At 38.5% G+C, this 17,873-nt stretch overlaps 1 protein-coding gene across 6 annotated transcripts in view; it reads right to left on the reverse strand.

Moving 5' to 3' along the window:
* ESR1 (estrogen receptor 1) overlaps positions 1-17,873 on the reverse strand; it is a 385,356-nt gene that overhangs the window by 166,200 nt on the left and 201,283 nt on the right. For all 6 annotated transcript variants that reach the window (XM_054697951.1, XM_054697952.1, XM_037520654.2 and 3 more), the window contains one exon: positions 15,272-15,388. In XM_054697951.1, the coding sequence (XP_054553926.1) occupies positions 15,272-15,388 (117 nt within the window). The remainder of the gene's footprint in view (positions 1-15,271; positions 15,389-17,873) is intronic.

A 17,873-nucleotide genomic window follows, 5' to 3' on the forward strand; every position in this document is an offset into this window, starting at 1 on the left:
ATTTTAGGACCCAGAGGGGAAAGGCTAGGACCTCAGGGAATCCTAAATGAGTCAGAGAAAGACTGGAGTAAATGCAAATTTATTACTAGTAAGTATGATTAACTAACTACAGATTGAAGAGAGACACACAGAGACAAGGTATGTCTGTGGTCAATGAGCATATCTGTTTGCTGCGCAAACAGGTTTGGTAAGAAAGCAGGGCAGGGCTTGAAAACACAGGAGTGATACAGAAGTTGGGGAACCCTGAACGGCAGGTGGTTCCCCAGGGCTGGGTACTGTGTTTTATATACCACTGATTATCCAAACTCAAGTGAATACATAATAATTAATTACTCAATACTCCGTGATAAAATGTAATGATGGGGGGCCTCCCCTGGTGGTGCAGCGGGGTTTAGCACAGCGCTGTGTAGCTATCCGCAGCCTTTGCAGCGTGGGTTTGATTCCCAACAGGCCAGGGAGATTCCCACAAGGCGCTGCAGACCTCTCCTGTCTCACCCACTGCTCCCTTCAGCAGTGTATTTCGTCAGTCTGCCTGTTCTGCTCCCCGCTCTTCCTCTGGTGAATCCTCTCACCCTCCCGCACCTCTGCCCTGTACCCCAGTTCTTGTATAAATAAATAAATAAATCTTTTAAAAAATGTAATGATGGGGCCTCCCTGGTGGCACAGGAGTTAAAGACATAATGCTATCAAACTATCGCCGGAGCCACTGCAGCACAAGTTCCATCCCCAGCCAGGGATGCAATTCTAAAAGCTATACATTAATTCTTGTACACCCTAACTTGGTAGGTATGATTATCCTCATTTGACACAAAAGAAACTAGAGTCTGGAGAGGCTAAATATTTTGCCCAAGGCCACATATTTTTACACAGAGTTAAAATTTGAATCCACGTTTTTGATTTCAAAAGTTCAAAACTTAACCACAATGCTACACCACAGGTGAAAAATAATACTTTATATTGGTGTGCCAACTTTTAACTATCAAAATGTAATTCGTACCTTTGTCACAACAGCCTGATGAGTTAGTTGGGGTTTTCATATAGCTGTTTTCTATAAGACTCAGGCCCACAAACAAAGAGAAACACAAATCTAGGAGGGGAGAGAACTTTATTCCCAAGATCGTTAGCCAGAGTCAAAATCACAAAGTACAAAGGGCCAGCCAGCAAACTTGAGCTTGTTTGATTCCTGAAAACAATGGAGTCAAGACTTGGGGTGAGCAGACCCCAAGAATTTTATGGCCAACTCTAATTGAGCTCCTTTTAGGGAATGAAGAGCTTTGGGCATCTTTTTATGGGGTCACTGTCTCCCCCATGAGGGTGCTACATTCTGAGACCAGATGGTGACCACATTAAAATCCTTGTGTCTCCAATATGTCACAAAGTACATGCTCAATAAAAGTTATATGTAAGTGATTTAGGTTAAGAATTTTGGACTATTCTGGCATTCCTTATGTAAAACTTATTAAATAAAACAGCCAATACAAATTTTGTATTAATGTGTATTTATAAAAAATAAATATAATAATAGTCTTTTAAAGCAATTATTTGAGATATGGACCCTTAAGTATCATTTTGTGTGTTTCTCACTAATTTTTATTTGCTCAGTCGGGTTAAAACTAAACTAAAACTAAACATTTGGCACATGCCAAATGTATCTTTATAAATAATTCTGCACTTTTTAGGATCTCTTGAGACTGGCATATATTTCTGTGATGTCCAAGAAGTCTGTTGCATTGGTTTATACCTGCTGAATATGTGTTCAGACAAACATCACTGTACTAGCTCATGTGATATTTAATGAAGAACATCTCAAACTTCATTGTGTCTCTTCTTCTTCCTTTCTCTGTTTCACATGGCAGAAACTAGAAAATTTTACCTGGTCATGGAAATTGGAACTTAGACTTAACTATTACATCTCTAATAACAGAAAAGCACTGAGTTATCTTCTCAAAGTCCTATCTCAGCACATTTTGTTCTTGAATTTTTCATTTACGAGGCCTCATAATTTGTACAAATATTATAACCATCCACTACTATCATTATTAACATCAAATTCATTTTGTTACCCTCACTATTCAGAATAGATCTATTCTCCATGTTAATGAAGAGACCAGCTTTGTGCTCTCCAACAGGTTTTTCCAGTTGTTAGTTTCTGCAAATTTCTCATCTACTTCCTAATACATATCCAGAAACTTGCATATACTACCTTTAGGTTTATATTTTCACTTTTCCAATATTAATCTGACTTAAATCATGAAACATACTTTTATTAAGGTAGCATTATGTCAGCAGTTAACTACTCATCCCTTTGTTTGATATCTCTATATTCCACATACAAGTAACACCATCCAGTTATTTCCTTTTGATTCATTTTGCTTAGCATAATCCCATCCAGCTCCAAGTTGTCATAAATGCCAAGATTTTACCCATTCTGAGAGCTGATTAGTATTTTATTTTGTTTATATCCACATGTTTCTTATGAGCTCATGTATTTGGGGGCACGGAAGGTGGTTTCTACAGCTTAGCTATGTAAAGTAAACACAGTGCTGCAAGGAAATTGGGAGTGCGTGTTTCCCTTTCAATTAGTATTTTTAGATTCTTTAGGTATATACCTAGGAATTCCTAGATCATATGGAAGATCTGTTTTGAATATTTTGAGGACATGCCTTACTGTTTTCCACAGGGGCTGGACCAGCCTACATCCCCACCAAAGTGTACAAGGGGTCCTTTCTCTCCACATCTTTGCCATTATTTATGAAACAAAAAATATTAAATTTTAAAGATACTTTAGAGACTGCTGAGTTAAACCCATTTTTTCAGCAGTGAAAACTGAGTTCAGACAAGTTGAGTGAATTGCCCAAGAATCCTCAGAAGAGCCAGGCTCATCCAGCTGACCTTTAGCCAGGTACCCTTCACCTTGATGAAGCTACTTTCTTTTACACCAGAATAGATTAAACATTTCAGATAAATAGACAGGCTTACACCAAGTAATATTTTTATCTGAAAAGGGGAAATTCTTCGGCCCAAAGGAGAAAATGCTTTTTAAATTACCTTAAATACTAAGTAACACACTAAGTATTTAACCATTAAGTAATTTCTTTTAAAAAACTTCCATCCCATTCTATGTATGCATGTATTTGGGTACTTTTGCTGTGTTATTAAGTCAAATGCATTAATTAAAGTTTTTGATGAAGAAGACTGTATAGTTTCGTGTGTCCATAGTGATTGTTTTGAGTTATAATGTTGATCTATGTGATACTAACATCTCACGAATGCGTGTGTCTCCTTCATGGTGAGCAAAATCACTATAGGTCTGCTAGAAACGCAGCACAATAACCAGGGCATGGACCCAAGAGTCAGCAGTCCTGCTTTCTTGGCAGAGCAGGCAACTCGCTGTGTTACTAGGACAAGAACAATGAGTTGAATAACAAAGAAGTGGACTAGGTGATCTTAGTTCTTTTCAGCTCAAGATACCACCCATTATCCTAATCACAATTATGGGAACAAAATTAAACACATGAAAATTAGTGAAGTCTTAGGCTCACAGGATTTAAAGACAGCAATTCATTCATTCAATGACTGCACCTGAAGTTCTTCATGTTATATAGGTTTTACCCACAGAAAGTGTCCAAACATTATGACAAAAACAATTCACTTTTGCAAGAGCAAATTAATGGAACAAGAAAGATCTTTTTGTACTTTTTCCCTGACCTTTAAAAACTGTCAGCATGTCTTCTAACATTAGAGGTAAGACATGGTCCTTCTTAGAAAGATAAATGAAGTTCTCTTTTCCCGAATATAAGCTCTAAAGAGACAATCAAAATGTTATTATGAAACATAAAATAAGTATTCTAATTATAACATAAATAAAAATAAAAAGACAGTTGTTAGTATCTTGTGATTTTTATGTTTGCAGAGTACTTCTACCGAAATATTACCTAGACTTACATTTAATTGTTTTTGAATTTCCATACATAAGAAATTACAGCACAATATACATATATACTAAACTCACATCTGAATAAATTGGTGGTATCTAGCACATCTGAAATGAGCTTATATTCTCCAGAAGGACTGGTTCACAGATACTCCTAGGCTTTCTGCCCACTGATTATAGTGTAGAGAGCCATGAATAAAACATGCAGCTATATTCAGCATTTCAACACACACTATGAAGAATGCTACCCAGGTTTCCCTACACTGAGTGGGAAAGAAGAGTGAATGAATCCACAGGTCCCTTCCAAGTCTAAGATTCCATTCCTCTGTGCTACTTCTCAGACCAAAATCAAAAAGCTCACATTTGTCATAGGGATAGATTGCAAAAATGGCCCCAAGGTGTCAACCTTTGCCACATAATGCCCCTCGTCAGGAAGTGAAAGGCTCAGACATTTGTCTTGTTTTGGCCATTTTCTAATTATCATCAGATCATGCAAACAAAGGCTTAAAATGGGCTTGTGATTGGGCACTGGCTCCCCTGTGGCTGTGCCATTATCATGACGGGACTAGCTGATGGAGGTGAAGACAGGTGAGCACAGCTGATTCATCCTTGTTGTGTCACCTCTAGCCAAAACAGCCAGCTAACCCCCAGATATAAGATAGCTCTCCCCGCCAGTGTCAGCAATCTCCAGGCCCGTCTCCCTGACAGTGAGTAATAGCTGCTTGTTGTTGGATGCTTGATGTTGAGATTTCAAGGTCAGGCTCTCCTGAGTAGTAAAAGATAACTACTATACAGGTTTTAATTTCCAAGTGGATATTCTCTCTTAATTAGAAAAACAGGACTCTGAATGTTTAATCTATTTATAACTGTACACTGATGATATATTTTCAGATTTATTCATTCATTCTATTCATCCATGCTACAACTATTTATTGACTGCATATTATAGAAGGCATAGGTCTAAGTGCTTGCAATACATTAGTGAACAAAATATTCAAATATGTTTTATTTGTTTTGTTAAGCTCCCATCGGGGGGATTACATTCTAATAAGGGAGAGAGGCATCAAACAATAAAAATCATTAATTATATGGTGCATTCAAAGATGAAAAGACAGCAGAAAAATAAAAAAGGTAGAGCAGGATGGGGGACATCAGGACTGGGAGTGCTATGGAATGTGTGGATAAAACAAATGACTCTATTAAATAGGGTAGTCAAGGTAAGCCTCACTGATGAATTGCCACTGGGGCAAAGAATCTGAGGGAGGTGATGGAGTATGGCACATGTGTATCCCAAGAAGGGCACGCCAAGGAGAAGGAATTACTGGAGTAAATGTCCCAAGACAGGGTTGTACCTGACAGGTAGGACTGTCCATGTGGCTAGAGTGGAGAGAGCAAGAGAGAGAAATAAGAAAGAGGTGAAAGGTAAAAGGGGAGCAGAGGTGAGTGATGGAGGATCTCATGGCCACTGTGATGACATTGGGTGAGTCAGGAAAGGGAAGCATGTAAGATGTTGAGAAGAAAAATGTTGTAATTTGCTTCCCATTTTTAATGTGTCTGTAGGCAGACATTACAATAAATGTATACAGAATAGACTGTAGGGGAAAAGTACTAGGACATCAGCCACACACTGGGAAAGATGCTGGTGGCTCAGGTCACAGAGGCAACAGTAAAGGTAGCAAGAAGTGGTCGGATTCTGAAATTATTTGAAGGTAGAACCAACATAATTTCCTGAATGTGAGGTGTGGGAGAAAGATGTAAAAGACAACAAGTCTTGTAGTCCAAGCAACTCAAAAGATGAAATTACTAGCTAAGATGGGAAAGATGACAGATAAAGCATACTGGAGAAGGATTAAGGTTTGGACAAGTTGAGTTTGAAATGTTTATTAGACACCAAAGTAAAGAAAAGCAGTTACATCAGAAGTCAGAGACTTGGCAGAGGGTGTGAACTCTAGTTCTAGGTGCCAATCTGGGAGTCAACAGTATATGAAAAACATTTAAAGGCCTGAGACCAGAGGATGTCACCAAGGGGTAGGTATAGAAGAGGTCCCTGGACTAAACCTTGGGCCGATCAGGGTCAGGCAGAGGAGAAGAAACAGAAGACCTAGAAAGGACGGTGGAGTATGAGGAAAACTAAGACATGTGTTGTCCTGGAAGGCAAGTAAAGAAAGTATATAACAGGAAGTTGATCTCAATAGACACGCACCAAATAGGCTATCCAGAAGAATAATAGAAGAAAAAATGATTAGCACTGCTTTAAATCAGAAGGTATAGGTCAAAACCACAAAGAGGTATTGTCTCTCAACCATGAGAATGGCACATATTAAAAAGACCCTCAACAACATGGGCTGGAGAGGATGAGGGACTTTTGCTGTTGGTGGGAATGTAAACTGGTTCAGCCATTTTTGAAAGCAATCTGGATTTACTTTAAATATCTAAAAATGGAAATAGTGCATTCACCCAGCAATCCCACTCTTGAGCATCTATCCAAAAAAAAAAAAAAAAAAAAAAAAACTCTGAAACCATCAACTCAAAAAAAAAAAATCATATGCTACACAATGTTTATTGCAGCATAATTTATAATAGCGAGGACATGGGAACAAGCTAAGTGCCCAGTGATTCAGGAATGGATCAAGAAGATGTGGTCTGTCCACACAATGGAATATTATTAAGCCAAAAGGAAAGATGAAATGCTGCCATTTAAACAAAAAAGGAGTTAGAGGGGATTATGGGTAGTAAAGCAAGTCTACATGAGAGTGACAATATTAGATATTTACATAGCGGACAATTTGACAAAGCAAAACACCAATTAAAAACTAGTGGACATTAATAAACAAACTGAGGTTTCTGAGGTGAAGAGAGAGCGAGATGAAGAAATAATCAAGAGTTTAGAGATGGTAGGAGAAAAAAGTAAATTTTAAATATGTAAGGTAATTGCTTGAGAAAGGATTATCTACTTTGTCAAATGCTGCCAACTGGTCAAGAAGAGGTCTGAGGACTGAATGTTGGAGTTGACAAGGTGGAGGTCTTTGGTAACATGGACGAAGTAGGCTTAGCAGACTGGTCAGTTAGGTATATCAGTCTTTGAATTGAGCTGATCCCTCCCTACTCCGCAAAATTTATAAGAAAATTGTTTGATCTACATCAAGAGTTATGAAGACAGTATGTTTCTTAGCAGGATCAAAGCACTGGGAAGCCTGCTGCCATGCTTCTCCCACCTGCACTAACAGCCACAGGGCCTAGCCTGCCTCCACCCCATTAGGCACCCGAGGGCAGGATGGAGCACCACATCTCTGGCCTTTACTGAATTTTGGAGAGAACAACCAGCGATTTCATTTTTTTTTTTCTTGCCTAGTAAATGGAAAGAAATGTAATGGACATCTAATTTCTTCTATCCTTGTAATTTTGTCACAATGATTCTTATATTTTGGTTTCTTCCCACTCACTTTTTTCTGAACCCAGTGGTGTCATTCACCATCTACTATTTTCTTGTTCTTTTTCATTAGTGAGATGACATTGATTCACAATATTACATATGATTTAGGGAGACAGGCTGATCCCTCCTCAGATAGATGCCACCAAAGCATCCTTACTCTTTACCATGGATTCTCCATCTCCTCTTTCCTGTAAATTCTACAATCCAGTTAGTCCCGACATGTCCTTCACTCCCTCCCATTACCACTGCAGCCATCACTACTAAAGCAGAAACAGAAAACCATTTATAGGTTATCTATGAATCTTAGGCCTAATTCCCTTTGCCCCCGAGGTCAGTAAGTCATCAAAGAAGTGTTGATAGTATCATGTCATTTGGAAGTTTCGAATAAGATGCTCTGATTTCTCTTGATTTCATTTCTCTGGATTTATGTATGTGTCTGTATGCATTAATTTAGTTATATACCACCTATATTTTTAATGAATTGTTGTTCATGTCACATGTGAGTTGTTGCATGGAGTACAAAGAGAACGGATTTTGCATCTAGAACCTAAGATTCTAGGCTCAATTCTTCTACGAGGTAGTTCTGAGATTTGATCAATTCACTTCATTTCTCTAGTCTTAGTTTTCTTCTCTAAAAGATCATGGGATTAGACTAGATCAGTGGTTTGCAAATGTGTTCCTTGAAGACTTGGGTTCTTATGAGGTTTCTCAGAAATACCATGTAAAATAGGGGCCTCCCAGTGGCGCAGCAGTTGAGCGCTGGGTTGCAAAACTGCCCGCAGCCTCTGCAGCACCGGTTTGATTCCCAGCCAGCAGGTGAGGGTCCCACATGGCACGCAGACCTCTCCTGCTGCCCACTGCTCCCCTCAGCAGTGTACTTCATCAGTCTGCCTGCTCTGCTCTTCTCTCACCCTCCCGCACTTCTGACTGTACCCAGTGCTTGCATAAATAAATAAATAAATCTTTAAAAAAAAAAAAAAAGAAATACCACATAAAATAAAGGTTATGCAAAGTGAACTTTTATCTGTTTATTATGTTAAGAATCTGCTGCTGCTCGTGGAAGAAGAGTGTAGTTGCTTTAAATGTTACAAAACATTACATACATGTATATGATTCAAGTGCATTTGATTCAGAATATTTCTTTGTTTGCAAAAAAAAGAAATGATAACATGGGGGAATTCTACATAAATTAAATATTTATAATATGAATTAGTAAAATAATAATTTTAATATCATAAATATATATGCTGCTACCTAAAATAACTAGAATCTCTTTGGTTCAGTGAAACAAGATTTCTTTAACATTTTTCTTACATCAAATTATAAACAGGAACTCCCAATTCTGACTTGCAAAAAACATTGTGTACATCAGCTACAACTCTTCCACAAATATTAGATAATCCCAGGACAGTAATTCACATTTACATATTCATTCACTGAGTAAGTTCTACACTCATTAACAACACTTAATTGATTACTTTTAGAGAAAGATAGCCAATCTACGATTAAAGGTAACCTAATTTTCTAGATTGGGATTTCATTTCATCAATAAAACAAATTCAAGTAAACCATACTGATAAATATTTAACTTAGGCAACAAAAGTACACAACAAGAAAATATTTTATCTTCCAGTTCTCCAGAGTTTCCTAGAAACACAACGTGCATTCCCCCATCTATTTGATTAGTATGTTATTTCCACACTTTAAAATCACATTAATATTTGAAATCTTTTGTTTAGGAATATCTCTCAAAATGAAGCTGCAACACTGAAAAACAAAGACTACTGGGAAACTACTGTTTTATCTCTAATATCTTCTCAATGTTATAAGGAAACAATGAGGCTGGTGGTGTATGAGTCTACACATCAACTCACTTCTGTATGCCAATTTCCTCATCTGAAAAATTAAAGCCTTGTCACCACCACACTTCTCAGTCTATTCTAAGGAAATTTCAGCAAATTTGTGGAAACCTCTGGCATCATAAAACGACAAACAACAAATCTCACTAATCATAAAGCTACAATCAGCATATGAGATAAAAAAGAAAGAGGGAAAATCAGATGTGTTTAAGCAAGATTTTTATTCCCTAGAAAGGAATTAAGTATGTTACAGCTGCAATTTGGTAAAACTGCCATCCTCTTTCTTCTAACTGGAAATAAAAAAAGCAGTGCTAAGTATTGAGCTAATAGAAAACAGAAAAGATAATACTTGTGTGGTACTTCAAACTTCCACATGTGGTGAATTGTGACTTCACAATAAACTTTAGTAAAAATTATTTATTTTAACTTTACATCTGAAGAGAAAGAAGCTCATAAAAGTGACTATAAAAGAATTGCTCAGCAAGTCTGAGGAGGAGTCAGTATTTGGGTCAGGAATTCCAGCACTGGAGTCTTCCCCTTTCCACCAAATCAAGCTGGATAACATATTCTTAGATAACAAGATACACCTTGAAAGTCAGATGGGTTGAGTAACGTTCTAGGTTGAACAAATCCAGAGCAGTTAACTAACACACAAATAGACTTTCCCTGGCCACTGGTCTGAGTGCGTGTGTGCATCTCTCTCTCTCTCTCTCTCTCTCTCTCTCTCTCTCTGAGGAAACATTGGTTTACAACACTGTATGTGACTGAAAGGTATAAGATCACACCCTTCAGGTGCTGTTCCCAATGCACACCAAGGCACCCACAGTCCTGCACCATAGTCCACTAGGCCCCTCCACACATTGCCCCCCCCCTCTCTCTCTCCTCTGGTAGTTTCAATTCTATAGTGAGATTTCAGTTTGTTATTGGTTTGGTTTTATCTGACTCTTGGTTTTGTTTCTTTACACTCTACCTATTTGTGACCCCATTTGGTATTTATCTTTCTCCTTCAAATTTATCTCACTTAGCATCGTTCCCTTCAGTTCCACCCATGTTGTCAAGGATGGCAAGAGTTCACCTTTCCTTGGATCTGAAAAGAACTCCATTGTGTGTCTAGACCACGTCTTCCTAATCCACTCATCTGTCTTTGGGCACTAGCTTGTTTCTATAATTTGGTTGCTACAAATAGTGCTGCAATGAGCATCGGCGTGCACGTAGCCCTTCAAATTAGTGTCTTTACATTCTTTGGAAAGATACCTAGGAGTAGAGTTGCTCGGTCATATGATACATCTATTTTTACTGTTTTGAGGAACCTCCATCCAGGGCTCCATAGGGGCTGGAGCTGTCTACATTCCTGCCAAAAAGCATACGAATATTCCGTTTTCTCCACATCCTTGCCAACAGTAGTTTCTGGAATTTTAGATATGGTCTATTCTCACAGGTGTGAGGTGATATCTCATGGTGGTTCTGATTTACATTCCCCGATGATAAGTAGTGATAAGCATATTTTCATAAGACTGTTGGTCATGTATGTCTTCTTTGGGGATGTACCTATTTTTACTCTCCTACCCATTATTTGATAGGGTTTTTGTTTTCTTTTTGTTGAATTGTATGAGTTATTTGCATATCTTGGATATCAGCCCTTTGTGAGGTGTGTGGCATGCAAATATTTTCTCCCACTTAGCAAGGAGTCTTTTTGTTTTAATAATCATTTTTTCACTATGTAGATGTTTTTTAATTACATATAGTCCCAGTTGTTTATATTCTCTTTTGTTTCTCTTGCTATTGGAGACAAATTCACGAAGAAATTCCTTAAGTCAATGTCATGGATTGTTTTGTCTCTGTTTTCTTCTATGTAGTTTCTGGTTTCAGTTCTAATAACCAACTCTTTTATCCATTTGAGTCCACTTTTGTGTATCATGTGAGAAAGTGGTTTAGTTTCATTCTTCTGCATGTGGTTGACCAATTTTCAGACACCACTTGTTGAAAAGACTTTCCTTTCTCTAATGTAGACTATTGGCACCTTTGTCATAGATAAACTGTCCATAGAGGTGTGGGTTTATTTCTGGGCTCTCAATTCTACTCCACTGGTCTGTGTGTTTTTTTTTTTTCCTTCCAGCACCATACTCTTTTGTTCCTTGAACACTTACTTTGTGACTTTCTTGTACTACTAGATCAGTAAACAGACCCTACATCATGGAGTTTACAGTCCATAGAGGAAAACAGATGTTGAATCACTATCAATAATAGGGACAGAGCTCTGAAAAGAGTTGTTTGTTATAAAAGGTATAACACAGAGAACTAACTTAATGTTAGGCTCAGGGAAAGTCTCCCTAAAGAAGGAATATTAGGGAGAGAGAGGCAGAGGAAAAACTAAAGTAGGCAGAGACAGAGACCTGCAATGCACTAAAATGGCAAAGTGCAGTACTTAAAACACATCTTAAATCTTGCATTGTACTGAAATATCTTGGTTCAGAACCAAACCTATAATGATGTCTGGAATTTCAGGGTAAGTCGTAATTATAATAGATTAAAATAATTTCTTCATGTAGATAAATCATATACTCTCTCTGACATATACCACACTTCAATAAATTTATCCAGTCTTGCCTCAAAAGTAGCGGGTGTATGATCTTTCTCCTCTATCTGATTAAACAATTTATTTCATCTATAGAGACTCAATATTCCAATTGAGATCTAGCCTGGTTAAGAAACTGATATCTTGTGAAACCAATAAAAAAGTGTTGTAAAAATGTATTCAGTGACATTTATTCTTTATGAGTAATTGCAAATGTTTGAGTTAGTAATAATTGTTCTTCTGGTTGTAAATTCTTTATTCATTGGGATTCTGGGAGCTGTTACACAAGGTGTCAGAGGTTTATGTAGTATACTGTGTTGCAGAAGACAATAAACTACATTGTTTTATGAAAACACTTTAGACATAATTAAAGTGAGATGTTCTTACAACCTATGGTTTTACAACTTGGCATAAAACAGATGCACTGACATAAACTCCCAGAAAAACACATGTTTTCATGTTATACAGATTCTGAACAATCACTGAGGAATCTCTTTGAAATATTTTTATGAATTGAATTATAACCTCCAAAAAAAATTCATGCTGAATTTTTTAATTAAAATAGGATTTTAATTAAAATCTAATTTAATTTAAAATCTAGATTTAATTAATATCTAATACCTCAGTGCCTGATGATGTGACTGTACTTGGGCATAGGGTCTTTAAAGAGATAATAAAGGTTAAATGAAGTCATAAGGGTGGGAACCTAGTCCTCAGATGAAGAGGAAACCATTGGGAAAACATGTCATGAGAAAAGGCACATGAGGACACAGGGAGAGGACAGCTTGCAGCAAACCAAGGAGAGAGGCCTCTGGAGAGACCGAAGTTGCTGACACCTTGATCTCAGACTTTTAGACACCGCAACTGTGAGACAAGGAATTTCTATTGCTTAAACCATCCAGTCTGTGCTATTTTATTGTGACAGATGTTATCAACTGAATTTTGTTCATCCAAAATTCATATTTTGTAGCCCTAACTCATGGCCTGCCTATATTTGAAGCCAGAGCCTTTAAAGAGGAAATTAAGGTTAAGTGAAGTCCTACGAGGCCCTCTTGCTAGAACTGGGATCCTCAGAAGAAGAGAGACACACCCCAGCAACTGCTCCCTCTCTGCCCATGGCTGCCGAGAAGAGACACGAGGACTCTCTGAGGAGAGAAAACGGTCACCTAAAAGCCTGGAAGAAGAGCCGCTCCAGATACCAAACTTTTCAGCACGGTGATCTTGAACTTTCAGACAGCAAGTTAGCATCGGTTGTTAAAGTGGCCCAGTCTGTGGTATTGACATGCAGGCCAGCAGACTACTATAGCAGCAAATTAATACAGATATACGTATATAATTTTCAGTCATAAATATACATGTATGGGTGTATGGGAGCACAATGACTGGCTATGTGCAAATTAGCCAGAGTGCTGTTTGAAAACAGTACAAACTTTCATGTTGTCTTTGCCTATTAACATTTTTATTAAATATGCATAAGCATAATTTATACTTATGCAGCCAGACTGTATATGAATATACTTAAGAAAAATATTGTTTTATGAAGTGGGGTCAAGGTATGGGTACCCTCAGAATAAATGTTTTGGACATATTCACATGTAGATTATTTCAGTGCAGCAAAAGAATGAATATGAGAGGCTGGCCTGAATCTATCTTCAATCACCAAAAAAGAATATTAAATTCAAACTCCACTGTTTTACATTAAACTTCTGACATGTAGCTGTTATAGTCCTCATTCCTGTCACTTTTCAAGTTACCTTCAGGAGCTTTTTGGGAGTTTAATTAGGCCTCACTAATTTTCCAACAGCACAAGGAAAGATGAATTCCTTAAATATTTAAGCCATTTATGACTCAAAGTGTCATTTTCTGAATGTGGCTGTTAAATTCTTGGAATTAATTACCCTTTGAATTAAGGCTGCTTTTTCAGACACTCAAGACATACAGTCACAGCTCACACAATGCGTATGTTCCACATTTCATCTGTTCATCAAGAGAATTTATTCCAAATGCTGCATTTAAAATTCCAACCTGGAAGGCTGACCAGGGACCAGGGAGCTGAGCAGTCTTACCTCCTTGCTCCACAGGCCTGTGTCTGCTCCCCATTCCTGCTTATCCTTTGCCCCTCTCCATCCAAGGATTAGTAAGTCAAAGTTTACTGCACCATCACCATTGCTTTGTAACAACATTGTTCTCCCTTAACTCATCCCAAGTCTCACCTCCTGCAGAAAGCTTCTCCCCTCTTTCCATCTGCCTGCAGCAGGCAGCCTCGGCCACCAACTAGCCCTCCCTTTGTCTTGTCCTGACTCTAAACACATCTGGGACTTTGTCAGAATCGCATGTTCCCACTGTTCCCTCCCAGCATTTTGAAGGTTGTTCAGAAGCAGACGTATTCCTTGGACCAAAGTTCCAAGAAGATGAGGGGATCGAGCCACCAAGACACCAGATTCACAGAGCATCAAACACTCCCAGATATAGGCACTGGATCCTCATATAAGAAAACAGGAAGGGGCCTCGCTGATGGCACAGGGGTTAAAGACAGCGCTATCAAGCTACTGCTAGTCACTACAGCATGAGTTTGATCCCCTGCCAGCCAGTAAGCTGACCCACATGGCGCAGCAGACCTCTCCTGTCTCCCCGCTGCTCCCCTCAGCAGTGTATATCAGTCGATCTGCCTGTTCTGTTCCACTCTCTCTGGTGAACCTTCTCACCTGCCGCACCTCTGGCTTACACCCCAGTTCTTGTATGCATACATAAATAAATCTTTTTTTTAAAAAAAGAGGAAGGTTGAATCCATGAGTGATGCAAGCCCTCCACCCCACTGCCAACCCCACCCCCACCACCCGACCTCACCCCCACACATGGACCCTGAATGCCTTGGGGTCGCTAATGCTCAGTAAACCTCTCACCCTCAGTGCCGCGCTAGATGCTGGGCTCATGCGAGTGCTGGTCTCATAAGCTCCCACAGGAGAAAGCTGCTTTTTTATTGAAAGTCAAATTCCACAAGGGATGTGAAACGATGGAAGGATTATAAATTAGTTACTTAGCTCTCCTATTTACAAGTTTCAATTGAATTAAAGGCTATTCTCAGATAGTGTTTTCTAGCATGAGCAACATACACAGTCACCGAAAAACAGTTCTAGACTAATTCACTGAGAGTCGGCCTGTCCTTCCACTGCTACCTTCCAAACACCTTCCATTCAAAATCATTATTTACATTTCTAATATAAAATGCAAATGGCAAGTTAGAAGTTTTAGTTCTATCTACCTACTTTTTAAATAAAACATATTATAAAAATACTTCTGTGGCCAAGAAAAATAAGGAGAGGAAAACAGAAAACATTAAGTTCCCTTGGTTAGTAGAACAGAGACAGCCAGCACTGGTGATGGACGGGACACCCACTTTGGGGGCCACCCACTGCAGGGGCCTCCAGGGCATGACCACCCGCTGCCAGGCCCCGAGTCGCAGCACCTACCGCCTTTCATCATGCCCACTTCATAGCACTTGCGTAGCCGACAGGCCTGACAGCTCTTCCTTCTGTTCTTATCAATTGTGCACTGGTTGGTGGCTGGACACATGTAGTCATTATGCCCTAGTAAAAGTAAAAGGACAGTATTAATACAATTTCAGGAAACTCAGCCAGTCAGAGTCCACAGGGAAGCTTCCAGAGAGGGTTTTCATGTCACCCTGTTCATCAGGAACCAGGCTGCTGACCACTATGCTCAGGATGCTGTGTTGCTTCCTCAGCCCGTCATCATTCCTGTCCTTGTGTTTAAAAAAAGAAAACAAAACAAAACACAACTCTCCTAGACTTTATTTCCGCCTCCATAATTGCTTGGGGAGTTGTTTGAGCAAATCACCTTCAGTTCATAAGCCTCTATTTTGGGACACAGTGTTTTGCATACACTCACAAGGTGAAATTTTCTCAACAGATAAGACTTTTATTTTTTGACCCAGGTCACTCGCTGGAATTATTTTCAAAATAGATCTATTAGCGCATTCTGACAAAGAGTTTCAAAGTAGCCTCTCTTAACACAAAGGATATTTAAGTCGATATTGAGTGGCAGCACAGGACACTGAAATTTAAGTCGGAAATGGTGGGAGGCGGTGATAGCAAAGCTCTGTGCTTCAGGGAGTCCATGACTTTCTAGCTAGAGGACACTGCACGGTGACTCAACATCTTAGCTCCTCTCTATCCTAGAGAAAACGATGGCACCCACCACACAACGTTATTTTAAAAATTAAATGTGAGACTGTGTGCTGAGGGTTTACTACAGTGCCCTACTTAAAAGTACTCAATAGACATTGGTAGTTGTTGCTGCTACTACTTTATTATAATTCTCTTTCATTTGTCTTTTTTTAATCAAACCTCTTTCACTCAAATGCTTCTTTCCCATTGGTTTTTATTAAGTACAAATCTGTCCATAAAAATATCATATATGGACACTAGCCTGTAGCTACATACTAAATATATCTACACACTAGTATCTACATACTTGATCAAATATCATTCTCCAACTTCTGCCTTACATCCTACACTCTTTTTCAGCTCAACCCTTCAGAGATGTCTACATTTGACATTATGTCTACACTTGAGGTCTCCATTTCCTCACTTCTCCCGCATGGCTCAACCCATTCCAATCTGTTTTCCACCCTCGTTGCCCCACAAAAGCAGCTTCTCTGGTGTCACCAATGACTCTCATTGCTGACATCAACAATATCTTCAGTCCACATAATTCTTGGCCTATCAGGAGCTTCTGACAATCCCTCCCTTCATCTTGAAACATGCTGTCCCCTCAGCTTCTAAAACACAAAATACCCCCAGCTCCTTCATCTCTCAGTCTGCAGTTTTCCAGAGGTGTTTGCAGATTCCCTTGCCTCCAACCAAGAGAAACCAGATGCATTGGGCTCAGTGTCAAGTCATCTTCTCTTCTAGCTATCCATATTCTACCACAAGAGAATATACCCATGGTCTATATGGTCCAAGGCCATTAAAGGCAGATGACACAGAGATTTATACTCCCAGCCCAAGCTTCTTCTCTAAGCTCCAAGGACATATATCCAATGACCCAACTATAGCTTCTGCTATAAGATTTAGAAGTATCCTCCACTGCTTTATCATTGAAAGAAGTCTGACTGAGTAAGCAAAATATCTACAAATTAACAAATATTGTCATTTTTATAGTCTATATGTCTAAAGTCTTATATCTCTTGGGGAAATGTCTTAAATTTAGACTATGTAGATGATATGTTATGTTTTAAAACCTATTTTTCATTTTCCTAAAGTACAGATTATATAATCTGTCCCCTAATTCAGATTCTCTGTCTCAATTTTCTCATTTACTATGGGCAAGATGCAGCATGCAATGCAATGTTTTAACTACAGAACTCTTTGTTCTTTATTCAATTTAAGGTCAGTCCCAATTAGAATAAGCTGGAGTGGGGACTTGACAAGAAATGTTGATCTCATAAAACTTGGTTCTCTATCTCTAGGTATACATTATAAAAGTCACTGTATAAACAGGCTTCAGATCAAATTAACATCTGCATTCTTCTATTGAATAATAGGAACCAACAAACCAGACAGCAGCGTTATAAGCCTATAACCTTAGAAAGAGACCACACACTGCCTCAAATATCTAGACATAGTTATAATTTTTAGAATTGTCCTTATTAATAGAGTTGAATTGAGGAAATATTAGAACTAGCAACAAAATTTACCCAGGCAACTGTTAACACTAAACAAAAGGCGTATTCTATTGACATGACAAAGAAGCTTTTAGATTGGGGTCTTCTACGGTGTCTATGTAGTACACACTGATATATTTTAACTCTTGCTTTAAAATGAGGTTACACTGAGTTTCAGAAGTCAATAGTCAATGATCATTTGAACCAAAAATTACTCTGATTTACTTTCTCTCCCCAAAGCCAGTTTTGTAAGCCAAAAATGGGACAACTGAACTGGGTCAGAGGCCAATTGGCTAAATTTTCTGTTTGGATTGGCCTTTCATTGTAGATGTGTATCTTTATAGAACCAAGTGAAATTCCTGAACTAACATGTTTAACAGATAAAATAT

This window comes from Talpa occidentalis, unplaced genomic scaffold, assembly GCF_014898055.3.
Source record: "Talpa occidentalis isolate TD23 unplaced genomic scaffold, MPIMG_talOcc4v2.1 talOcc4.2, whole genome shotgun sequence".
NCBI classification, from domain to species: domain Eukaryota; kingdom Metazoa; phylum Chordata; class Mammalia; order Eulipotyphla; family Talpidae; genus Talpa; species Talpa occidentalis.